Here is a 26,372-nt window from a genome sequence, read left to right on the forward strand (position 1 = left end):
TTATTTGATTTGTAGTTTAAATATAATACTACAGTAAAATGTAACGAGTTGTAATTGGAGTGACCACTCCGTATTTCCTTATTTCCTCTGTGAACCTTACAAAATGTAAAAAAAATAAAAGTTTTCTGATGCAAAAAACTTATTTTTTATGATATATTGTGTTAAAAAAATAGTTCACTTTGATGAAGTTATTAATTTTTCTTTCATAAAGCACGTACGCCAGAGACGGAACAGTAAAGTGGACCATTAGGTATGTGTGGAGGTAGGTTAGGTAATAAAGAAGTTTAATACCATCGAATGCTTTATTTTTCTTCAGTCTAACGAGAGACGTGTAGCCGAGGTTCCGACTGATTAACGCTAGATCCAGGCCACTTGAAGTGCAGTATTGGCCTACAATTCATAGAAAGTTCATCAGGAACAAATTTGCGATGCATAAATCATTCACAGTTCCAGAAAGCGATTGATATCAATTAGGTTTTTTCAAATTGCATTCTTGCACTATCCAGTTATGATTTTGAACGCCATCTTACCAACAACCCACCTGTTTCAGGATTTCCACAAAGGAATTTATTTCTCATTATATGTCACTATTTTTTACTTTTATAGAAGCAAAAGTGAAAAAATGCATAGTTCTTGCGCTACTACCCTAGATTTCAGTTTTACCTTTTCTTCGGCATTTAATCGTGACCCGGCCAATTCTGCATTAAGTGCGTCAGTAATTAGACTTGTTTGAATTGTTAGTGTTGTATAAAGCCTCTTAATCGTGACCGCTCAGAGCTCTTCATTCGGTTTGCGGTCATTTCACAATTATGAATTTTTGAAGCTAAAGTTGTGATTAATATCTGTAGATTAATACAATATAATGGTGTAAACATCATGCATTTGTTGATACGTTTTAAGGACCCCTGATTTTTTTTTTACCTCATTCATTTGAGTTCCTAAAAAAACACAAAATTTTTAATAATGATATTTATTTATACAAAATTGGTACTTTTGTTAAATCTCAAGTTATTAAACAATATCTTACAATTACTTCTAGCTGGTTACATTTTACACAATTTATTTAAAAACTTAACAACGACCTTTCTTATAAAACTTAACATTTCTTTAAAAGGATAACAACCAAAATTTAGATAACAAAATGCCTAGTTCGCAACCTTATTTGGCAATTTTAAAAGTGTAATTTAAGTCTATGTTCCTCTTAGTATTGTTCTAATTTGGCACATTTTGTTACTTAAATATACAAAAATGAAATATATTATCTAGTGCTGCCAGAACATTATTACAGTAAAAGACAAGAAATGAAAATAAACTTTATTTTGACTTCCTCAAAGTACCCTAAAGCACACTTTTCAAAAACTACTTTACGGTAGAATTTCCAATTGAAAATTGGTTATATAATGAGTTGTAAAATATCATTTTAGTTAGTCATTGCACAAGTTTTAGAAACAACTTATTTAAAGTAATTTACAGGTTATAATTCGTTATTCTTTGATAAGCAGTCACGCTCAGGTCGTGTTTAAACAAGTAACACAGATGTCTTGAAAACTCCTTCTCTCGTCACTTCGTCAAAGGGCCTCCCTAATGTAAACTTTTCAAAAACAGCCTTCCAGGCTGTGGTTTTGTTAAATCTAAACATTGGGTAACAGTAGCAAAATGAATTGTTTGCCTAAGTTAGTTGTTTTGGCTAGCTAGTCCAACAATTATTACACTTGCCTTGGAACAGCCGACTGCATATTATTAAAGAGTAATAGAACTTTACTATTAATGATTATGGCAGCACCAGAAAATCAACATTATACATACAAATATCTTTGTGTGACGCAATCAAACAAAATTCCTCTTGCAGATACCAACAGCTGATAATTTGCCTACGATCTCAAAATTATTTCCAATCCTAGTTACCATGTTAGGAATTTATTCTTCGGCACAGCCTTGTTATGACGAATGTTTTCACGAATGTTAGTAACTGTCTGTACAATCGTTTATTTTTTAGTGTAAGGGTCCAGCTTTTCATACCATTTTGTAGTAGAAAGTCATTGGGAAACAGTGTTTTTAAAAGTATTATGAAATCTCCATATAAGTTTTTAAAACAAAAAATAAATTTTATTTAATTTAGGTATTTTACTTTCTGAATTGTTTTGTAATCGGGGTTATAAGAATTAGGACAAGGAGGAAAATCACTAATTAAATTACGAAAGGTGTAGGAACCGCTGAGTCGACACCGTATCGTATATAAAAACTGGGCTACTGGCTGGCCAGGTCTCACACTTTTTGCGGAGGGGCCAGTTGTCCAGCGGAGGAGCCAGTTGTCCAGCGGAGGAACCAGCCGCCTTGCGGAGGAGCCAGTGGTCTTGCTGTGGAAGAGGTTCGTCGGCTGGCTTGTGGCTGGTGAGTGTAGCCCAGTAGTAATTTAATAGCGGTATTTGTTTAGCCCCAGTATGGTCGACTCAGTGGTTGCAAAGATTGAATAGGTTACTTGTAGGTGAATGACTGAATTACTTAACTTATTGATGTTTGGGGATACGTATTAGAATGTATTAGAAGCGAGGTTTTGATAGATAATTGTATAGTATATTAGGTTACTTGTAGGTGAATGAATGAATTACTTAACTTATTGATGTGTGGGGATACGTATTAGAGTGTATTAGAAGCGAGGTTAGATAGAGAATTGTATAAGATATTCAACTGGGTGGGTTTATGTAAGGGATGAAGCGTAGGATCCGATTTACTTTGGGGTATTAGTTGATAATTTGTTTGTCCTTTTTATTTGTTATTGTAAATAAATTATTTTAAATTATTGTAAATAAATACTATGGCCGAAATCTGTAATTATATTGAATTGTGGTTGGAGTGACCAGTTCCTGTTTCCTCACCGTGCGGGTTGGCAAGCGCCCCTTACAATGATTAAACCTCTTTTAGTATTGTTCAGATTTTAATGTATTCTTTACGGTATTGTACAAACTGCAGTATTCTAGTGATAATAGGTAATGAGATATGGAAGGTAAAATTTTAGATGTTTTCGATGTAGTTTCAAATTCGTTCGAAATTCAAACGTCTATATCTCCTTTCGTATTAGCCAGATAGAGTTAAAATATAGTGCCTATTTATTTATGAAGATGTAATGTTCATTTTATCATTATTATAACAAAATGTTATAATGAATCTGGGTCTGTGACATCTAATAAATACTAAAAAATTATTAATGCACAGTAAAATTACTCAAATGATTAAATAAAGAAGAATGTAATTAAAGCGGCCAGCGCCCCTTACAATTGGTGTCAGGTGTGGGGTGTTGCAAGAATACACCGCGAACCCCAGTTAGCAGTTGCCTATCCAATAAATAATAAAATTGTTAGAATAATCCGTCAGTCGCGCCACGTGGAGCGCGCGCGGTGCCAGCTCAGCAATCATTAGTAGGTCAGTAATCGGACAGCAATTTTCTTATTTCCTGGAGTTTACGTTGTTTACGTATTGATGATCCAGCGGTATGTGATAATTGAAGAGGTTATTCTAATTTTATCTTTCTCATTTCCTTTTAATTTGCGAGTATAGTGCACTATAGAGATTGTTGGGTGCAGATTGATGGTTACTGGGTGAAAGTAGGAATCCCTTGTATTGTATTGGTAACTGTATCGAGAGATGTAGGGGGAACTATAAGGAGTTTGGTTTGGCTGTTGGTGGAGCCTAGGGAGTGGTGCTGAGTAATGTCGAGGTGCTGGGTTGAAGGTTTTTACAGGAGGTTTATAGGTTTTTTTTTTTTTGGAAGCTATGGAGTATTTATGGAGTATATATGGAGTATTTACGGCTTTGTTTTGGTAGATTTGATTAATTATAAAGGTACATTGCGTGTTTAGGGCAGTGCGAAATTCTTCTAGTGAGTTTGGACTGAAGTCATAATGTGATTAGCGAGTTGAATTGGTAGGTCATGATACATATAGGGTATGATTTCATTTTTTTTTAAATAGTGAATTATTAATAAAGTCAGGGGTCGTATCATCCAATCGGTGTTTGGTGTATAGTTGATGCTTTAAGTTCTCTAGTTGATTAAGTATTCTTCCGGGTGTTCTTTATAAGTGGGTTTGGTAGTATAAATTTCTTGTTTTAAAGTTTCGACGGTTTGGACAGCCGAGAAGTTCCGTTTTAAAACTTGACCAGTAAGTCAGGGGTAGAAATCGAGAAGAATCAAGTTTTGGGTTATGTTAAGGAATCTGGAGTTGGTCACTTCAAGTTCTAAATAAAGATAAAGAGATACACGCAGCCATTGAGTCGACAGAAGGGGGGTAGCTCTGAGCTTTTACCCTCAATAGAGTTACGTGAAATTTGACGCGGGCAAGGAAGTCCCCGCCTACTGGGCTGTAGCTGGCTGCAGGACAACTGGCCCCCTCCTAGTAGCAGAAGAAGTGGAGCAGCGGAAGCGGCAGTCATATGCCAGTGGCAATACAAGAAGAAGTAGCAGTTGCCGCAGTAGCAATTTCAGCAGAAGCCGTTGCAATAGTAGCAGCAGCATTAGCAGAAGTGGAACAGCGGAAGCAGCAGAACCAGCGGTAGTAGAATAAATAGCAGCTGCCGAGTAACAGTTGCAAGAGTAGCAGAATAGCAGAAGCTGTGGCTGTAGTAGCAGCAGCAGCAGTAGCGGAAGAAGTGAAGCAGCGGGGGCCGCAGATAAGTGGCAGTAGCTGCAGCAGCAGCAGAACCAGTGGCAGTAGAAGCAGTGGCAGTTGTAACGGTGGCAGTTACAGCAGAACCAGTGGCAGTAGAAGCAGTGGCAGTTGTAACGGTGGCAGTTACAGCAGAACAAGTGGCAGTAGAAGCAGTGGCAGTTGTAACGGTGGCAGTTACAGCAGAACCAGTGGCAGTAGAAGCAGTAGCAGTTGTAACAGTGGCAGTTACAACAGAGGCTGTTGCAGTAAAAGCAGCAGCAGTAGCAGAAGCAGCGGGAGCAGCAGTAAGAGGCAGTAGCTGCATCAGCAGCAGAACCAGTGGTAGCAGTAGCCGTTGTAACAGTGGCAGTACAACAGAGGCTGTTGCAGTAAAAGCAGCAGCAGGAGCAGCAGTTAAGCGGCAGTAGCTGCAGAACCAGTGGCAGAAATAGTGGAGCAGTGGCAGCAGCAGTTAAGCAGTTGCAGTAGCTTTAGTTATAGCAGGCGCAGTAGAAGAGGCTGTTACGGTGGCAGTAACAGCAGATCAGGAGTAGTAGCTTTAGCAGCAGAAGCAGTCTCAGTGACGTAACCGTTTTTTTCTTTCCGTTCTAATTACATTAATTTTGAAATTAGTAATTACAGTAGCTACAGCAGGCGCAGGAGAAGAGGATGTTACGGTGGCAGTAGCAGCCGATCCGGAGCAGTAGCTGCAGCAGGCGCAGGAGAAGAGGCTGTTACGGTGGCAGTAGCAGCCGATCAGGAGTCGTGGCTTTAGCAGCAATAGGAGTAGCAGCTAAGCGTAGCAACAGTAGCAGTATCCGCGATAGCAGCAGCTGCAAGAACCGTTGCAGCAGTTGCAGTAACAGCAGTTGCAGCAGCAGTAGTAGCAAGTGCATGGGTAGCACTTACAATTCGTCTGGGAAGCAGTATCACGGTGAAGGCTCGAAGTCAGAGCAAGGTGGTGTGAAAAGTGTAGCCCTCAGGGGCTTCACTTTTGAAAAGGGGGGAGTAATGTAAGGGTCCAGCTTTTCATACCATTTTGTAGTAGAAAGTCATTGGGATACAGTGTTTTTAAAAGTATTATGAAATCTCCATATAAGTTTTTAAAACAAAAAATAAATTTTATTTAATTTAGGTATTTTACTTTCTGAATTGTTTTGTAATCGGGGTTATAAGAATTAGGACAAGGAGGAAAATCACTAATTAAATTACGAAAGGTGTAGGAACCGCTGAGTCGACACCGTATCGTATATAAAAACTGGGCTACTGGCTGGCCAGGTCTCACACTTTTTGCGGAGGGGCCAGTTGTCCAGCGGAGGAGCCAGTTGTCCAGCGGAGGAGCCAGCCGCCTTGCGGAGGAGCCAGTGGTCTTGCTGTGGAAGAGGTTCGTCGGCTGGCTTGTGGCTGGTGAGTGTAGCCCAGTAGTAATTTAATAGCGGTATTTGTTTAGCCCCAGTATGGTCGACTCAGTGGTTGCAAAGATTGAATAGGTTACTTGTAGGTGAATGACTGAATTACTTAACTTATTGATGTTTGGGGATACGTATTAGAATGTATTAGAAGCGAGGTTTTGATAGATAATTGTATAGTATATTAGGTTACTTGTAGGTGAATGAATGAATTACTTAACTTATTGATGTGTGGGGATACGTATTAGAGTGTATTAGAAGCGAGGTTAGATAGAGAATTGTATAAGATATTCAACTGGGTGGGTTTATGTAAGGGATGAAGCGTAGGATCCGATTTACTTTGGGGTATTAGTTGATAATTTGTTTGTCCTTTTTATTTGTTATTGTAAATAAATTATTTTAAATTATTGTAAATAAATACTATGGCCGAAATCTGTAATTATATTGAATTGTGGTTGGAGTGACCAGTTCCTGTTTCCTCACCGTGCGGGTTGGCAAGCGCCCCTTACAATGATTAAACCTCTTTTAGTATTGTTCAGATTTTAATGTATTCTTTACGGTATTGTACAAACTGCAGTATTCTAGTGATAATAGGTAATGAGATATGGAAGGTAAAATTTTAGATGTTTTCGATGTAGTTTCAAATTCGTTCGAAATTCAAACGTCTATATCTCCTTTCGTATTAGCCAGATAGAGTTAAAATATAGTGCCTATTTATTTATGAAGATGTAATGTTCATTTTATCATTATTATAACAAAATGTTATAATGAATCTGGGTCTGTGACATCTAATAAATACTAAAAAATTATTAATGCACAGTAAAATTACTCAAATGATTAAATAAAGAAGAATGTAATTAAAGCGGCCAGCGCCCCTTACAATTGGTGTCAGGTGTGGGGTGTTGCAAGAATACACCGCGAACCCCAGTTAGCAGTTGCCTATCCAATAAATAATAAAATTGTTAGAATAATCCGTCAGTCGCGCCACGTGGAGCGCGCGCGGTGCCAGCTCAGCAATCATTAGTAGGTCAGTAATCGGACAGCAATTTTCTTATTTCCTGGAGTTTACGTTGTTTACGTATTGATGATCCAGCGGTATGTGATAATTGAAGAGGTTATTCTAATTTTATCTTTCTCATTTCCTTTTAATTTGCGAGTATAGTGCACTATAGAGATTGTTGGGTGCAGATTGATGGTTACTGGGTGAAAGTAGGAATCCCTTGTATTGTATTGGTAACTGTATCGAGAGATGTAGGGGGAACTATAAGGAGTTTGGTTTGGCTGTTGGTGGAGCCTAGGGAGTGGTGCTGAGTAATGTCGAGGTGCTGGGTTGAAGGTTTTTATAGGAGGTTTATAGGTTTTTTTTTTTTTGGAAGCTATGGAGTATTTATGGAGTATATATGGAGTATTTACGGCTTTGTTTTGGTAGATTTGATTAATTATAAAGGTACATTGCGTGTTTAGGGCAGTGCGAAATTCTTCTAGTGAGTTTGGACTGAAGTCATAATGTGATTAGCGAGTTGAATTGGTAGGTCATGATACATATAGGGTATGATTTCATTTTTTTTTAAATAGTGAATTATTAATAAAGTCAGGGGTCGTATCATCCAATCGGTGTTTGGTGTATAGTTGATGCTTTAAGTTCTCTAGTTGATTAAGTATTCTTCCGGGTGTTCTTTATAAGTGGGTTTGGTAGTATAAATTTCTTGTTTTAAAGTTTCGACGGTTTGGACAGCCGAGAAGTTCCGTTTTAAAACTTGACCAGTAAGTCAGGGGTAGAAATCGAGAAGAATCAAGTTTTGGGTTATGTTAAGGAATCTGGAGTTGGTCACTTCAAGTTCTAAATAAAGATAAAGAGATACACGCAGCCATTGAGTCGACAGAAGGGGGGTAGCTCTGAGCTTTTACCCTCAATAGAGTTACGTGAAATTTGACGCGGGCAAGGAAGTCCCCGCCTACTGGGCTGTAGCTGGCTGCAGGACAACTGGCCCCCTCCTAGTAGCAGAAGAAGTGGAGCAGCGGAAGCGGCAGTCATATGCCAGTGGCAATACAAGAAGAAGTAGCAGTTGCCGCAGTAGCAATTTCAGCAGAAGCCGTTGCAATAGTAGCAGCAGCATTAGCAGAAGTGGAACAGCGGAAGCAGCAGAACCAGCGGTAGTAGAATAAATAGCAGCTGCCGAGTAACAGTTGCAAGAGTAGCAGAATAGCAGAAGCTGTGGCTGTAGTAGCAGCAGCAGCAGTAGCGGAAGAAGTGAAGCAGCGGGGGCCGCAGATAAGTGGCAGTAGCTGCAGCAGCAGCAGAACCAGTGGCAGTAGAAGCAGTGGCAGTTGTAACGGTGGCAGTTACAGCAGAACCAGTGGCAGTAGAAGCAGTGGCAGTTGTAACGGTGGCAGTTACAGCAGAACAAGTGGCAGTAGAAGCAGTGGCAGTTGTAACGGTGGCAGTTACAGCAGAACCAGTGGCAGTAGAAGCAGTAGCAGTTGTAACAGTGGCAGTTACAACAGAGGCTGTTGCAGTAAAAGCAGCAGCAGTAGCAGAAGCAGCGGGAGCAGCAGTAAGAGGCAGTAGCTGCATCAGCAGCAGAACCAGTGGTAGCAGTAGCCGTTGTAACAGTGGCAGTACAACAGAGGCTGTTGCAGTAAAAGCAGCAGCAGGAGCAGCAGTTAAGCGGCAGTAGCTGCAGAACCAGTGGCAGAAATAGTGGAGCAGTGGCAGCAGCAGTTAAGCAGTTGCAGTAGCTTTAGTTATAGCAGGCGCAGTAGAAGAGGCTGTTACGGTGGCAGTAACAGCAGATCAGGAGTAGTAGCTTTAGCAGCAGAAGCAGTCTCAGTGACGTAACCGTTTTTTTCTTTCCGTTCTAATTACATTAATTTTGAAATTAGTAATTACAGTAGCTACAGCAGGCGCAGGAGAAGAGGATGTTACGGTGGCAGTAGCAGCCGATCCGGAGCAGTAGCTGCAGCAGGCGCAGGAGAAGAGGCTGTTACGGTGGCAGTAGCAGCCGATCAGGAGTCGTGGCTTTAGCAGCAATAGGAGTAGCAGCTAAGCGTAGCAACAGTAGCAGTATCCGCGATAGCAGCAGCTGCAAGAACCGTTGCAGCAGTTGCAGTAACAGCAGTTGCAGCAGCAGTAGTAGCAAGTGCATGGGTAGCACTTACAATTCGTCTGGGAAGCAGTATCACGGTGAAGGCTCGAAGTCAGAGCAAGGTGGTGTGAAAAGTGTAGCCCTCAGGGGCTTCACTTTTGAAAAGGGGGGAGTAATGTAAGGGTCCAGCTTTTCATACCATTTTGTAGTAGAAAGTCATTGGGATACAGTGTTTTTAAAAGTATTATGAAATCTCCATATAAGTTTTTAAAACAAAAAATAAATTTTATTTAATTTAGGTATTTTACTTTCTGAATTGTTTTGTAATCGGGGTTATAAGAATTAGGACAAGGAGGAAAATCACTAATTAAATTACGAAAGGTGTAGGAACCGCTGAGTCGACACCGTATCGTATATAAAAACTGGGCTACTGGCTGGCCAGGTCTCACACTTTTTGCGGAGGGGCCAGTTGTCCAGCGGAGGAGCCAGTTGTCCAGCGGAGGAGCCAGCCGCCTTGCGGAGGAGCCAGTGGTCTTGCTGTGGAAGAGGTTCGTCGGCTGGCTTGTGGCTGGTGAGTGTAGCCCAGTAGTAATTTAATAGCGGTATTTGTTTAGCCCCAGTATGGTCGACTCAGTGGTTGCAAAGATTGAATAGGTTACTTGTAGGTGAATGACTGAATTACTTAACTTATTGATGTTTGGGGATACGTATTAGAATGTATTAGAAGCGAGGTTTTGATAGATAATTGTATAGTATATTAGGTTACTTGTAGGTGAATGAATGAATTACTTAACTTATTGATGTGTGGGGATACGTATTAGAGTGTATTAGAAGCGAGGTTAGATAGAGAATTGTATAAGATATTCAACTGGGTGGGTTTATGTAAGGGATGAAGCGTAGGATCCGATTTACTTTGGGGTATTAGTTGATAATTTGTTTGTCCTTTTTATTTGTTATTGTAAATAAATTATTTTAAATTATTGTAAATAAATACTATGGCCGAAATCTGTAATTATATTGAATTGTGGTTGGAGTGACCAGTTCCTGTTTCCTCACCGTGCGGGTTGGCAAGCGCCCCTTACAATGATTAAACCTCTTTTAGTATTGTTCAGATTTTAATGTATTCTTTACGGTATTGTACAAACTGCAGTATTCTAGTGATAATAGGTAATGAGATATGGAAGGTAAAATTTTAGATGTTTTCGATGTAGTTTCAAATTCGTTCGAAATTCAAACGTCTATATCTCCTTTCGTATTAGCCAGATAGAGTTAAAATATAGTGCCTATTTATTTATGAAGATGTAATGCTCATTTTATCATTATTATAACAAAATGTTATAATGAATCTGGGTCTGTGACATCTAATAAATACTAAAAAATTATTAATGCACAGTAAAATTACTCAAATGATTAAATAAAGAAGAATGTAATTAAAGCGGCCAGCGCCCCTTACATTTAGTCTGTTTTATTTTTATTTCTGTTTTATTCTTTCTGCTCTTTTCTATGTTTCTCTAATTTAATTACTATTACTATTATTTTTGTTATTATTATTGATATTATTGTTATTATTAATTTATTATTAAATTAAATTTATCATTAAATAATTATTATACGGTTATTTAAACTGTAAATAGTTGTCCAATTCTTTTCTTGTAAGATAATTTTTTTTTGTGTATAAATTTTTAAAAAATGAAATTTTAGTTTTCTTTCTTTTTCTCTGTATATATTTTAGCAGCAACTCAGAGGAGTGATATTTGTTTTATTAAATTTATGTATTTACTTTTTGTTGTCCTTAACCCATTGGAGACCATTTTTTTTATCAGTTCTAATTATACTAATTTTGAAATTAGTAATTACAGTAGCTGCAGCAAGCGCAGTAGAAGAGGCTGTTACGGTGGCAGTAGCAGCCGATTTGGAGCAGTAGCTGCAGCAGCAATAGGAGTAGCAGTAGCCGCGATAGCAGTAGCTGCCAGAACCGTTGCAGCAGTTGCAGTAGCAGTAGTAGCAAGTGCATGGGTAGCACTTACAATTTCGAATCATTCGTCTGTGAAGCAGTATCAACCCGAATTTACAGAAGGAGGAAGCTCGAAGTCAGAGCAGGATGGTGTGTAAAGTGTAGCCCACAGGGGCTTCACTTTTGAAAAGGGGGGAGTAATGTAAGGGTCCTGCTTTTCTTATCTAAAAGGGCATTGGTTTAGTTATTTGATCTTTATTTAAGGTTTAGTTTTGTATTTCCGCTTGATTACTTTGAATTAGCATCATGAAAATATGTATGTCAAATTAAGTTGTTTCTAATCTAATATTGACAGTTGAAGTTTGAGATCTACTTGAGTTGTTTTAAGATCTATGAATTGGATATAGTTAAATAAAATTTTATCAAGGAAGAAAATGAATAATTAAATTATTGTACGGGTCAGAGGACTAAAGGTGTTGCAACCTACGGTGTGGGAACCGCTGAGTCGACACCGTATATAAAACGGCTACTGGCTGGCCACGTTCTCACTTGTTTTTCGGAGGGGCCAGTTGTCCGGCGGAGGAGCCAGTCGCCTTGCGGAGGAGTCGGTGTTCTAGCGGAGGAGCCTCAGCTGTTTTAAGAGGTAAAGATTGCGGTGTTTGTGGAGCCCCAGAGTGGTCGACTAAGCGGTTGCAAGGTCGGAATTCGTGGCTTGTATCTGTATGATTGTAATTGTAACTTATTGATGTGCTGAGTCACTTATTTGTAATATGGTAGAGCCAACTTAGATATATAATTGTATGATAATGTTCAACTGGGTCTGTTTAGGTAATAAGTACGGGAAGAATTATTGGGAATAATTTAATTTGGTTATTTGTTGCTAATTTGTTTGTCGTTTTTTTTATTTAAATAAATATTGTGACTAGAAATGAGTTTTAATTGAGTGACCACTTCCCGATTCCTCAAAACGCGCGCGTCGAGGGCGGCCAACCCTTACATGAACATTTCAAATTGATTTTATTTAGGTTTTTTTACTCGCACCCAATCGGCTAAAGACTTAAATTTAAAGAAAATCAATTAATTTGTTTTTTAACTGAGTACATCTCTCTTAAGGACTTAGCTAGGTGTATAAGGTTACGCTAGTAATTTATCCAAATTCTTAAATGAAATGTTATTTTTACCAACCCCTTTCTGAAGGAACATGTAACGAAAAAAAATCAAATGGGAGGACCGATAGAAAAAACACTACTGTCACTCTACCAGAAAATGAGGAAAACATGAATGTGAATATTGAACTCTTAGATGATGCACAGGATGAGGTTTTTGAAGAAAATGATTGGGACGATTGTACTGACATTGAAAGTGAAATTGAACAGCATCAAAGTGAGCTTAGTGAAAATACAGAAACGAGGGAAGATGATGGTTCTTTTACAAAAATTCCTTTTGTGGGTAAACCAGGTCTCCAAAAGTTACCAAACGGAGGTAGTCCTTACGATTTTTTTGAATTTTTATTCGATAATACCTTTTTCTCTTTGATTGTCAATTAAACAAACAAGTACAGCGAAATGATTTTAAAGGAAAAATGGAAGGACTTAAACATTTCTGAATTCAAGGTGTTTTTAAGTTTATTATTACATACGGGAACTATCAAATGTCCACGAATTGATAATTATTGGAATAAAAGCGAACAATTTGGTTTTCAGTGTTTTTCCCGACAAATGACTAGACAAAGATTTCAAAATGTCTTACGATCGCTTCATTTCTCGTCTGATAATGAAAGTGATCATCGCCTACGGAACATAATTCCAATTGTAGATTATTTTAATAATAAAATGAACGAAATATATTATCCTCAAAGGGAGTTATAACTCTAATAGATGAATCTCTAGTTCCTTGGAGAGGAAAGTTAATATTTAAACAATATATTGCCGGTAAAAAACACAAACATAGTGTAAAGTTATACGTGTGTGCGAAAGTTCTGGTACCCCGTTACGAATAAAAGTATATACGGGAAGTGGTGACGACATAAGTGGAAAAGGACATGTAGATAAAATTGTTTTTCATTTGATGAAAGATTTTCTAAATCAGGGACATTCTGTTTTCATGGACAATTATTACAGTTCTTTTGGTTTATTTTCAAAATTGCTACAATACAAAAGTTACTGTACAGGAACATTGAGAATGACAAGGAAAGGAAACAACTTGGAAGTAATAAAAAAAACTGACGAAAAATGAAGTTAAAAACAATGTAATGATAGGTAAATTTAAAGACAGAAGAGTCGTGTTATTGATATCAAGTGAATACAAAGCAACGTTAAAAGAATATGAAAATAAATATAAACGAAATATTCTGCAACCAATTGCGTTGCATTACTACAACTATATGAACGAGATAGATCGCAAAGATCAGATGCTGTCTTACTACTCTTGCTCATCAAGAACATTTAAATGGTACATCAAATTATGGATTCATTTAGTTGAAACTTTGGTTTTTAATTCCTTCAATTTATACAAAACATACCAAAAATAAGAAAATTGAATTTTTACGACTATCGTCTAGAGATTTTAAAAAACTTAATTAGAATACCCCGAGACAGAAGGTTGACAACACCAGAAATAAATGATCACCTACCTGAAATTTTACCAAGAAATAAAAATAGGAAAGTAAACAGAAAGACAGTGCTACAAAGAAGGAAGATATAAACGTAGTACGAGTAATTACTCTTGTCCTGCTTGTGTCGGTAATCCTGGATTATGTTTGGGAGAATGTTTCAAGCGCTACCATGAACCAACTAATGTATAATTACTTTACTATCAGTGTGCTATTTCCTAAAAATTTATTTACAAATTATATTTTCTTTTTTATTACTGAGTTGCATTACATTATTATCTTTAGACATTTTTCTAAAAATTTATTTCTCGTTTATGTTATTTTTTTCATTATTCAACTTATTTTTTTTTAACTTTTTACTACTTTTTAAAAATTTGTATTTGTATTTAAAAATGATGTATTTTTATTTTACCTTACATTGCACACACGGTGTTCAATCCACTCCTCGCAATAAAACTTTTCCGAGGAGCGAGCTGCACACCCGGTGTGCAATGATCTTATTTATGTGAATTCACTTACGAATTGGGTGATTCCATAGTAAACATGTTTTTTTATTAAAAATGAACAATATAAAGAAAAAAAAAATTCGTTCCTGGGGACCGTGTTCTAAAAAAATCGTCGTCTCGACTGGGTTAAGGGACTAGTGTCCTAGGACATTAATAGTTAAACATATTTCTTTTTTTATTTTGTTTGTTGAGTATGGCGACTGGCTCTCCCGCTGTCGCGGGAACCTCAGGCGCATCAGAGGTATTTGAAGACCCAAAAAAATATAGTTCGCTTACATAAACTGGCTCAGGCAGTCCCCAGCTATTATATGAACAATCTAGTTTACCTAAAAATCTAGTCACCTAATTTACAAGTAAAGCCGCTAGCTTATTTATCTGCCATTTCTTTTCAAGTTCTGAAGGTTGCCGGATCGCATCTTACCAGGCGATTATTATCAACTATCTTTATATTATTATATTTTCTTGTTATTATTGTTTTAACCTTTTATTTATATATACTTGGTTTATTTGAGTTCCGGTTGAAATTAATTTTTATTGATTATTTTTGCATTATACTCCCGAATTTAGGTTTCGCTATTCGCAGTTACAAAACAAAAAATCTTAGCGTCCATGATGTACGAACCCTCCCTTCTCCACAAGTTACTAGGCACTCTTTAATTATCGGGGCGAAACACCTTTCGAAGAGTAACACATTAAATTTACATAAATATTACCATTTGTCATTTCAATGATCCTTGGAGAGACTTAATCGCCTCACAACTATGCAAACTATACATCGTAGTCACATAGCCTTTCACACAAAAGTAAGAGGAGTAGCCTGCTGAAAGGCTCCTAATTAAGCTGCAAGGTACTCTGGTAACACACTAACTGTACACTAGAATATGTTGAGGCTCAAATAATCAGGCCCAACCCATTAACACTGGCTTAATTACTGCTCACATGAAATTGACATAATACTCCACGAGCTTAGGATTGAGGTGTTCAAGTTGTGTAAAATAAAACCTAACAAGTGCACTGAAGCGCCAGATGAATATATCAGTGACAAATATTCCCAAAAGAGCTACGTTAATGTCTCATTTCTTAACACTTACTCACTGGCCCTAGTGTTTTGCTTTAGCAAAGAATTAAGTGTGATCTATAAGTCCTGTGTGATATAAATTGCCGATGGATTCGGCAATAACTTGGGCACTTTCTCGGCAATATCCACCGCTGGTCAACATGACGATCGGCACTCGCCTTTCTCTGGCCTTCATGAACACCAGTTCGTCACGTCTAATCACTCCCTGGTACACACAACACTATCATTAGCAACTTCTCACAAATCATTTCATGTTTTAATATTTCTTAATACTCATTACTGGCAAAATAAAATGTTGCGATTATGACAGACGATTTTCCAGATCCACCACAAAAGGAACGCTCTTAAAAAAAAAATCTCAAACCAAAGTAATACAGGCTACATATGAGTGTTTCATAGTGATCCAAGTTTATGGAAATTCAGTGGAAATTGGCACTTCTTCGTCTTGGGAAAGGTTTTTAAAAAAACTTCTGGTGGGCAGGCTACAACGAATATACAAGTCTAAGAACTTAGAGCATCTTTTGATTTAAGACAAGCTGCTCTACTGAAGATGCGATGCATGCAGTACTGGGCACTGCTAAAGCAAGAAGTAAATATTGATATTGCTGGAGCATTTGACAATTTATGGTGGCCCAAAATTTTTGAGAGACTGAGAGTGGCAGGATGCCCAATGAACTTGTACAAATTAGTTGGGTCTTATCTGCAAGGAAGGAAGGTTGTAGTGAACAGCCACGGCAGGTTTGTCGAGTATACTAAGGGCTGCCCACAGGGATCAGTGTTTAGTCCGTTGATGTGCATATGGTTTTGGACACGCTTCTAGGAATGGATTTAAATGACATTAAAAGAGTAGCTTACGCATATGGCTTGGTTTTTATAATTGAAGCAAGTAGTAGAAGAATGTTAGAAGAAAGAGCTGCTGTAGCGATAACAGAGGTTCAGACCTAGTGCGAGAATAACATACTGACTCTGTCTGCTGCAAAAACAGTAGCGATGTTATTGAATACGTTGGGCCAGACCTCCCACGGATGTGGATTCTGGGTCCCGTTTGTGATGGGAACAACAATTAAAGTATCTGAGTGCGCCACTAGATACAAAACTACCCTTTATGCCGCATTGATGGAATTACAAAATAAGGTTTGTTTACTTATTGGGCAGTTGCTAAGGACGACCAGATCTGGCTTGGGCTTGAAGAAAAAATCGGTAAGAATATTGTATAATGGAATTTTCTTAGCCACTGTCACATACGCAGCATCAGTCTGGGTTCACAGACTGTCTCATTTTCATATTAGCAGGTACCTGTTGGCAATGCGACGGTTGTTTCTGTTGCTTATGGGCAGGGCGTGCTGAACAACCTCTACGGAGGCGTCGTAGGTCTTAAAGGGTTGTTTCCCGATTGACCTCGAAATAGTGCGCGCTGCGGCAAGATATTATATTAGGAAAGGACTGCCTAACGAATTTCAACAAATTACAGTGGAGCAGGTAAATAGAACGGGCGTAACTCAGGATATGATTGTGTACGATAAAATGCTCAGGAGGAAAGCAGATCTTGACTTAAAAGAAATATGGCAGTCCAGCAATAAGGGCCGAATGACCGCTCGGTTTTTTCACCAAAGTGGGTTTGTTTCCGAGGACGGTCAGTCAAGATACGAACTAACAGGTCACATGCTTCCTGACGGTGCACGGTCCGTTGAATGCAAAGTTGGAAGAATATGCCCTGTCGGAGGGTGACTGATGCATGTGTTGAGATAAAGAAACCCCTGAGCATATTTTGAGAGATTGTATATCGGATGATAATGAAAGAGTCCTAATGGTAAGGAAATGTGGTATTATGAGAATAATTACTGAAGTATTTTATGAAACATAGTTGTTTAATGAGGAGCTGAATGAAGCTTTTAAGCAGTTTGCAATGTTATTATCAGCGCTAGATAGCAGACTAGCACTCACCTCTACGTGGTGGAACAGAGAAATAAGTCCAAACTTGTCAGGCTAAGAGACGCATAAAGAAATTTTTAAGGTAATGAGTAAACAGCACTTCTAACCGACAGGTTATGAGTGAAAGTTCGGGTACTGTCGGAAAGTCAATATTTACCAACTTGAAAAAATAAAAAAAAAAACTCCGTTACTCGTCTCACCCATCATATGTACATGTTTCCTAAAGAGGCAATAGTCAAAATTACCGCGACTAGAGCAGTAATTTCTTCGACTCACTTTCCGGTGAAAATTCAACTTGAAGGAACCTGATTTTGATCACAAAAACATGCTTGTAGTGTAACATTTATGCCCAAGCTCAGAAGGAGAAGGGGGTGGGTTGCTAGTAATAATAACTAAATAAATGTAGGAAAAAAAAGAAAATCGGAATTAATAATATTAATTAATTAAATAATAAGAATTAATAATGATAACAAATTGGGCGCCACGTCACTTAAGGAAATGGGCTACGGGGAAAGTGACGGAAGCCCCTGCAAAAAAAAAAGAGAAAATGAAAAAAAATAAATAAAAACAAATAACTAAATAAATAAATGAATAAGTAAGTGACTAAATAAATGAAGAATAAATAAAAAAAATTAATTATTCCCAGTGGAAAAAAAAGATAAAATTATTTCACTCACAGCGAGGATTGAACCTGCGTTCCACAACCGCTGAGTGGCGAACCAACGATTTAGCCCCCCTTTCTCACTCTTTTCCCTTTTCCCCTTTTCTTTTTCCTTTTTCCCCGAACCGTAACAGTAGGCAGTAAAAAGAAAGTTCACCTTGGGAGTGATGGACAGCCTGCCCAGAGAGTCGCCACTCAGAATGTCCGTGCCGGCGTTGTACACTAACAAGTCTGGATGAAACTGGCTTAAAGACTGCTCCAAATTCCTGCGAATAATTGAAGACATGTCAGGTGAATATAATATGGAGAGACAAAGTGTAGTAATAATTCCTTCACTCCAATCAGAAACAAGACATTCTAAGCAATAACAGGGTAAGATTATACAGATTCTAGGGCACTCTGACTAAAAAAATGAAATAACGAAAATTAGTTAATGAAGCTACATTCAAATTAAGGAAATGTCTACATTTGTGCAGCTAAAGTTGAGGGTCTAACCAGTAAACAAGCTGGGAAAAAAGTTGGCTACAAAACAACTACAACTAGGCTAAAGCCACTACCAACTTTGTATAGGGCTTAGCGCAGCATTCATTAACTTCTCAAGTTTATGAATGACACTCAACTTTATTTACGGAGTTTATAAGACTTCGTATTCATTCTATACAGATCCAAAATTGTCCTCAAAATTTTTTACTCTCTCAACAATAAAGCCTCATTTCCTCAGTCAGTTTCCCCACCCGTATACCTCTACCTAGAACAGCGCTTCTTAAATTAAGGTTCGCGACTCCTCAAGGGGTCAAGAGAGAATTTTTGGGGATTGCGGAAATATATTGTGAACTGGTGAATTAATTCACTTATTAACATTTTAGTAACAAGTAAATATAAAAAAAAACAAGTTTAATTCAGTAACTCGCGAACGTTCAGCAAGTAGTGGGGGATATATGTTGTAGGGACCCAATTAAAAATACCATGCAAATGAAATATAAGTTTGTTGTTCTGTGACAGTACACTTTTCAATGGAGTTTAGGTTACGCCCAATTGCACAGTGTCCATTAATATTTAAAATACATGGTCAATGTTAATGGCTATAAAGTTCTACGTTTCATACAAATTAAAAACATCCTTACATATTCACGATTTTTGAATTTGTTCTCTAAAATGGATAAGTGGCTAAATCAAGCTAAGATATGTGAATCAGAAAAAGAAGAAACCAAAGCGACTTCAAGTACACCGAAAAAGAAGTCGAAAATAGAAGAGATTCGGCAAAAAAAAAAAAAAAAAATAAGAACCTACAGTGAATCATTTCTGCAATGCGGGTTTACTTTTAATAATTATCACGATAAACAGCAATCGCTTTGTTTAATCTGCAGCGAAACCTTGGCTAATGAAAGCATAAAGCCCAAAAAATTTAAAAGGCATTTTGAAACGAAGCACTCAAATGAAACCGTCGAATATTTTGAAAGGCTTTTGGGAGATTTAAAAATTTTTATTTATGTTTTTAATTTTTAAAAAGTGTCGATATTAATTTCTGTTTAAATTGCTTTTATAATTATATTTTCTAAAAATATATTAGCCTAAAATTAATATGGTTTATACAAATAGTTAATATAGTTTATAATAGTAGATTTACTAACTTCAATTCTTTACTGTTTAAAAAAAATCGAGGATAAATTTTAGCGGTGTTACAGCCTTATGTTTTCATATATAAGCTTATACGAGGGTCGTTTGAAAAGTCCGTGCTAAAATAAAAACTACTTAATTTTTTGGGGTAAACCTTTTTTATTCTTCAACATAGTCTCCTTTTAGGCTTATACACTTCGTCCAACGCTGCTCTAGTTTGTTGATCCCTTCCGAATAATAGGATTTGTCCAAGTCTGAAAAATAGCCATTCGTTTCTGCAATCACCTCCTCGTTTGAATAAAATCTTTTTCCCGCCAGCCATTTCTTCATATTGGGGAACAAATAGTAGTCCGAGGGAGCCAAGTCTGGAGAATAGGGGGGATGTGAAACGAGTTGGAACCCTATTTCCATTAATTTTGCGACCACAACTGCTGAGGTGTGAGCTGGTGCGTTGTCGTGATGGAAAAGGACTTTTTTGTGGGCCAATCGTGGGCGTTTTTCTTGCAGCTCGGTTTTCAAACGGTCCAATAACGATGAATAATATGCACCTGTAATAGTTTTACCCTTTTCCAGATAGTCGATGAGGATTATTCCTTGCGAATCCCAAAAGACAGTCGCCATAATCTTTCCGGCCGAAGGAACGGTCTTCGCCTTTTTTGGCGCAGATTCCCCCTTGGTAACCCATTGTTTAGATTGTTCTTTGGTCTCAGGAGTGTAGTGATGTATCCATGTTTCATCCACAGTGACGAAACGACGCTTAAAGTCCTGCGGATTCTTCTGGAACAGCTGCAAACCGTCCTTGCAAAACTTCACACGATTTCGTTTTTGGTCAAGCGTGAGCAATCGCGGCACCCATCTTGCGGATAGCTTTGTCATGTGCAAATGTTGATGCAAAATATTATGTACCCGTTCATTCGAGATGCCCACAGCACTAGCAATCTCACGCACCTTCACTCTTCTGTCATCCATCAACATATCATGGATTTTATCAATGATTTCTGGAGTAGTAACCTCAACAGGGCGTCCAGAACGTTCAGCGTCACTTGTGCCCATATGGCCACTCCGAAAATTTAGAAACCACTTATAAACTGTTCTAATCGAAGGTGCAGAGTCACCATAATGTTTATCAAGCTTCACTTTAGTCTCCTGAGGCGTTTTGCCTTTCATAAAGTAGTGTTTAATCAACACACGAAATTCTTTTTCGTCCATTTTTTGAAAATCACTCGACTTCCTCGATTTAAACGAATGCCAAACACAAAGAAATAGACCGATCTGGCTGAAACTTGGCGTGTGTTCTTCCAAGAGATGCTACTAACTAAACATAACCTCGATACGCGCCAGTAGTGCTATCTCTCTGACTTTGCACGGACTTTTCAAACGACCCTCGTACATACTTTTACATCCAAATATGACTTTAAATCGACTTATAGCCTAATCATTAGGTGTAAGGATATAAAGAAGTCGGCCAGAAATTTTTACTTTAAAAAGGGGTCGCGGTCACAAAAAGTTTAAGAAGCACTTATCTAGAAGATTGGATTGCAGAGACATAAAATCTAGCCTAACATCGTGGCTACCTAGTTGCATAGACGCGATTTCGTCAAAGTGTAGATCTTCGAACAACCTTTATCTTCAATTTCCATAATAACCGGGTAATTTCTCCATATAATCGGGTGTCCAAATATCGCCACTCCTTCTTAAAACTCCGTATTGGATGATCTAAACGCTGCAGTAGATACAGTTACTAATGCCATAACACCTAAGCAAGCTAATGAGAGAGTTGGTTCTAAATATTTCTTTCCGGTTTGATTGAAATCTCTTCCTCGCCACCATCTCAAGAATTAAACTGATGAGATCTTCTTTTCTTAACCCATTACAACTGGTAATCCCTGTGAGACATCCTCTTGCACCGCCACTTTTGCAGGTGTAAGGAACAAGATCATTCAAAATGTTTCGTTAGAACAGAAATTCAAAATGCTGTTTGAGCTGCATAATTTCATAACAAAAAACACTCACGTTTCCACTTTGTCCAGATATTCGTCATCTTCAGTGTAAAACTGGAGTTCAACCTTACACCTAATCGCCTTCTTTGCCTCAATATCATGTGGGTAGATACCTTTGTTATAGACGTCCATTATGAAGATATCTTGATTGCCTTCGAAATCACGCGCGTAACCATTGCCCTGCAACAATACAATTATATGATACAATGCTAACTGAAGAAGAAAAAAAGTCCTTATTTATAAATCTAAAGTTAACATAAAAGTTATGAAAACTATTGATGTTTATATTAAAAATAAACTTACAAAATATCCATATAATCAAATTAAGATAAACTTCAGTGCTTCGGTTGATTTTTATATAAATGAATAGTTTGACATACAAAAATGCGTATTAAGACATTCACTTGGCCTAAAAGACCGTCAGTAGAGCCCCATCTCAACAGGAGGCTGTGGCTGGAGAACTACGAGGGGAAGGGCAAGGGGTTCAGCGTCTTTGACTTAATGGCCACTACCCTGCAGCCTTTTTTTCTACATAAAACTATTACAGAGACAAAAAAGTAATAAAAATCAAGTCGAACTTTTCCTAAATCACATGCCGAGTAGTGTGACAATCACTTTGTCTGTGACAAGGTCGATAAGTGAAACAGAGCCTAAATATTAAAAAAATACCTATATGTCTGAATATTTCGTTTAAGTTGTTGCAATTAATAAGATCGTATAACGCCAACCACATAGTTAAGTTCATTATTAGTACTATTTTCTTTCCTCATTTAGAATGTACTGTTCTTTTCCAGTTCAACAGTTGGTTTACATGCGCTGTTACTTTCTCCTAAGATTTCTCATATTGTGCTGGTGGCGCCCCCCCCTTTTTTAAATTTCTATTCAATATTCAGGAATTAGAAGCAAATATTCATTTCAACCAGATTTCCCAATTTTATTATTATACAAAAAATTATTATGCACCAATTTTAAGATTTTCTATGCATTTTCAAACCTGATGAGCATCTAAGTCAACTATCATGATCCTCTTAATGTTGTCGGTCGATTTAAACAAGTTTTCCACTAAGAGAGTGATATCGGCGTACGGACAGAAGCCTCCGCCTTGGTCGCGGCTACAGTGGTGGAAGCCACCACCCAGGTTGATAGCCCAGCCACGCTTCACCGCCAATTGGCCAGCCAGGACGCTACCTCTCGTCTGGTACCTGCGGTCACAAGCATCTGTGTAAACGATAAATCTAATCATCTTCAGAAATCTAAAGATGCTTCAGATTCAATACTACAAACCAAACACACCTCATAGGCCTCAGGTAGCATCGTTGAATCAATGTATTGGGCAAAAAAACTAGTAGAGGTATTTCGGCTATGGCCGCCACATTCCAGCCCCACTATACAGACACAATATATTAGTACTGAATTCTGGGTTTTATTTAAAGCTTTTGATACTCTTTGTTATCGCTGGTTTAACTCTTTGTAGATAATCGTCTGAAATAATAGGGTGAGTAAAAAAATAATGCTTCTCTACTTTTATTATTTCGATTAATCCCTGCACTAGTTTACTTACTAATCCTTAGCTGTAAATTACATTATTATCATTAACCTTTGATAAAATGTACCCAAATTTTCAAGTAATATTAAAGTTTTGAACGCTCAGTTTTTTTCTTTTGACTCCTCACAACCTTTGCGTTGGAGTACTCTGTCAATCTTTCAATCTTCGCCTTTTTAAGTCGTGTCAAATATCTAAATAATAAGGGTTCTACCACATAAGGGTGGAATAATTGTCATCTCGCGAATTTTATTCGTTTTAGATGGCTGATTTTAGTATCTCTGCCAGATATGGACTATCAACCAACTTCAGAGGTTGATTAATAATTTTGGTAAAAGAATGTGACTTTGACTAAGTTTATATCTCACACTAAACTTGCTGAATACGAATGTTATCAATAATGAAAGAACGCAAAGGTTAGCAAATACTGGATTCCAACGCAAAGATAACGGGTTCAAATCCAGTTGCTGGCCCTTAAATTTTGTGTTCCTTGGAGCTTCTTACAGCTCACTGTTCGGTGATAGACAGTGTTGTCTTTAACGAGAGAACACTGTCCGGAGGCCGACAGTTCAACATGGTTGACTACACTATTTTAAAAGATTAAAGTTCGAAAAAATTAAATTAATAAAATAATTTATTAATCTCGTGGTGGATGTCTCTTTACAAAAATGACTTTCAATCTTTGTCTTCATTATTAAAATATTAAACTGTTCCAAAATCCTACATATAGTGAAGAGATTATATTCAGTTTCACAATATTTGTAACTAAGGCTCACATCTTATAACTAAACTTACACTCTCAAGCGGGAGCCAGCAATTTAAATAATTATAAGGGCACAATTTGATTAATTTATCTAATAATTAACTATCAGATTTATCTAATTACCTTGAGGCTGTTCAAATATCGCTTCGTATGCACGAGTTTAAGATCCTCCGGAGTGGCCTCGTCTGGATATAGGATGTCCTCGTCTCCAATACACAAAAGTTCTTTTAGGTACTGTAATGCGTGAACAAATCATTGAATACAAAAATCGCATTAATAACACTCACACGACTTTCTTTTCTGCAATTTCAAAGGTTTGAAAGTAAATGGCGTTGAAAACTGACAATATTGGTACAAATTCATTAATATAATTAAAATTAACAATTGAATAAACTTTATAATCAAAAGGAAATACATTTAGTAATTAATTACTGTTTATTATTTTTGGTGCCTGATTCATTGTTTCAACAGGATGAAAAAATAACTGCAATTTAAGTCATACTTTGTATTTTTTTATTGTGCCGAGTTTTCGACCTAGGGACTAGGTCATCTTCAGCGCTAATTGACAATGTAATATTTTACATCATAAAAGGTTGGTGTGTCTTCTGTTTTGTCTGCTCATGGACTTTTACCTCGTGGAAGTCATAGAGAAGAAAGAAGTGAAAGAGGCTGCACAGAAACTATTCCTTTACAACAAATGAACGTTGAAAAAGATTGAGCTGTTTATTTTTTTTTCACCAATATACAATATACAACAGGTAAATAAAGGCATCAGAAGCCTGAAATACCAATATGTTAATATATTTTTTAACTCTCGTTAACAATTGATGGTTTATATTAAAACAAAACCAAAAACACAATACACTAATAACTGAACCATATTAATAAGAATCAGGGGCAATACATTTTTTCAGAATGTTAACATCCTTAAACTCCTGCATATAATAATCAATCATTTGGAGTCCTGTGATGCCTACTTAACGATAATTAAACAGTTCAACACAGGTTTCAAAGATAAATTCTTTGGTTTATATCCCATTGCTCCCCTATATCTGTTGATGTCTCTAGGGTGTTATCTTTGTTAAATTTTTAAAACGTAGAAACAATTCGTAAACTAATCTGACACATATTCCTTAACAAATTAACAACAGATAAATACTGCCCAAGTACACTGTTTGTAAAACTAAAGGCCTATCAATACAAAATAATACACTATATGAAAATAGTAACAACTGTGATACGAAAATAATAACAGCTGCGCTATTAACTTTAGACAGCCAGTAAATACTGAAGAAATACAAGTTCATTCTGGTTTAAAGGGTGACTGTTTCCAATTGTTATCTAAGAATTCGGTTACGACTTGATAGCTATTTTCTATTAATAGAATTAATAACATTATTCATAAATGTGACTATTAATCTACTGATTAGAGCTAGAATTGTGTAGTAACGACAGCCCGAACTGAAAGAAAAGGAAATCGACTTGGATTTTTTTAAAATGAGAAGTTCTAGAGGTCAGACAATGAGTGAATTTAGCAAATAACTTATTGCTGTATTTAAATTTATGTTGAAAATTTGTATTAGGCTTTTTAAAATAGATAAATAGGTTGTAATGCGCATTACCGGGCTCGAGAATTTCAGGTTGTCTTGACTTTCTTAGAAACTTGATCTTACAAAATTGGTGCACATATTAAAGACCATAAGACTTTGAATTTACATTGATAAGTAAATGAAATTACAGGGAAAAGCATGAGAGTGTTCCAAACTTTTACTATTTTAATTGTGAGCTTATTAAGAAAATAAGTACTTCCAAACTTACTAGCAATTAAGAAGATACCTTAAAGATATTACCCCACTTAGTTGCATCAAAAGGATGCAGCTTCTCTAGGCCACAGAAATGTACGTTGTACGACTTGCAGTAGACTATTGGCCACTTGGGAATCTTTGTGCAACTTGTCTCAGTGCTCCTGTAACACAACATACCTGGACAGTGTCTTTTACAATATCTTAAAATATCTAATACGTTTGGAATTCATTTCTGCACAAATATACTGACATGCTCGTTGCTGGCAGCGTAACTTGACTTGGGTAACAGTGAGTGGGCAGGTTACATCGTCCAATTGAGCAATCACTGCAACAGTGTAGTCTCTAGCAGGCTACTAAATATCCCTGCACAGGCACAGCAACGCAAGGTCAGCCAAAGCCTTTGCAATCCCACAACTCAGATAGTTGCTATTTCAGACATGTTATTTTTTTTATTTGAAATACTATTAGGCAGGTACATATATGCTTTCTGCGTAAACAATAAAGTTTTATAATCGGTGCCAGTCAATTAAGATTGCCGTAGTTGCAGTGTCGCATGAATTTCTCTAATTTCAATTTTGGAGCAGTCATACTCACTTCTTCGTCTTCATCTTTATCTCTTCTGTAAACTCATTACCAGATTTTGCAGTAATTTTTCTAGTAGAAAGGATTCCACCGTAGGAAAAAGTGTCGAATAAACACTCTAACGTCTCCAACAATCTTAAATTGTATTACACTTTATCAGTGCTGCCAAATATTGTACTGGA

General features: G+C 37.2%; 1 protein-coding gene across 3 annotated transcripts; it reads right to left on the bottom strand.

Moving 5' to 3' along the window:
• Positions 1-954: 954 nt before the first annotated feature.
• Positions 955-26,008, bottom strand: HDAC11 (Histone deacetylase 11). 3 transcript variants are annotated; one of them, XM_074142793.1, is made up of 8 exons: positions 25,859-26,008; positions 25,654-25,769; positions 23,927-24,037; positions 22,791-22,882; positions 22,492-22,699; positions 21,511-21,677; positions 17,897-18,146; positions 955-15,492 (listed from the first exon to the last, which is right to left on the bottom strand). In XM_074142793.1, exons 2-8 carry the CDS (start codon positions 25,666-25,668, stop codon positions 15,334-15,336), a joined length of 1,002 nt encoding a protein of 333 aa, XP_073998894.1. In that variant the 5' UTR covers positions 25,669-25,769; positions 25,859-26,008; the 3' UTR covers positions 955-15,333. The 3 variants fall into 3 exon arrangements, with proteins under 3 accessions (XP_073998894.1, XP_073998895.1, XP_073998893.1); XM_074142794.1 differs by having other exon boundaries at positions 18,038-18,146; positions 25,640-25,769; XM_074142792.1 differs by having other exon boundaries at positions 25,640-25,769.
• Between the last annotated feature and the right edge of the window lie 364 nt (positions 26,009-26,372).

This window comes from Rhodnius prolixus, unplaced genomic scaffold (genome assembly GCF_049639745.1).
Source record: "Rhodnius prolixus isolate KJV_2025 unplaced genomic scaffold, Rpr scaffold_12, whole genome shotgun sequence".
In the NCBI taxonomy this organism is placed as follows: domain Eukaryota; kingdom Metazoa; phylum Arthropoda; class Insecta; order Hemiptera; family Reduviidae; genus Rhodnius; species Rhodnius prolixus.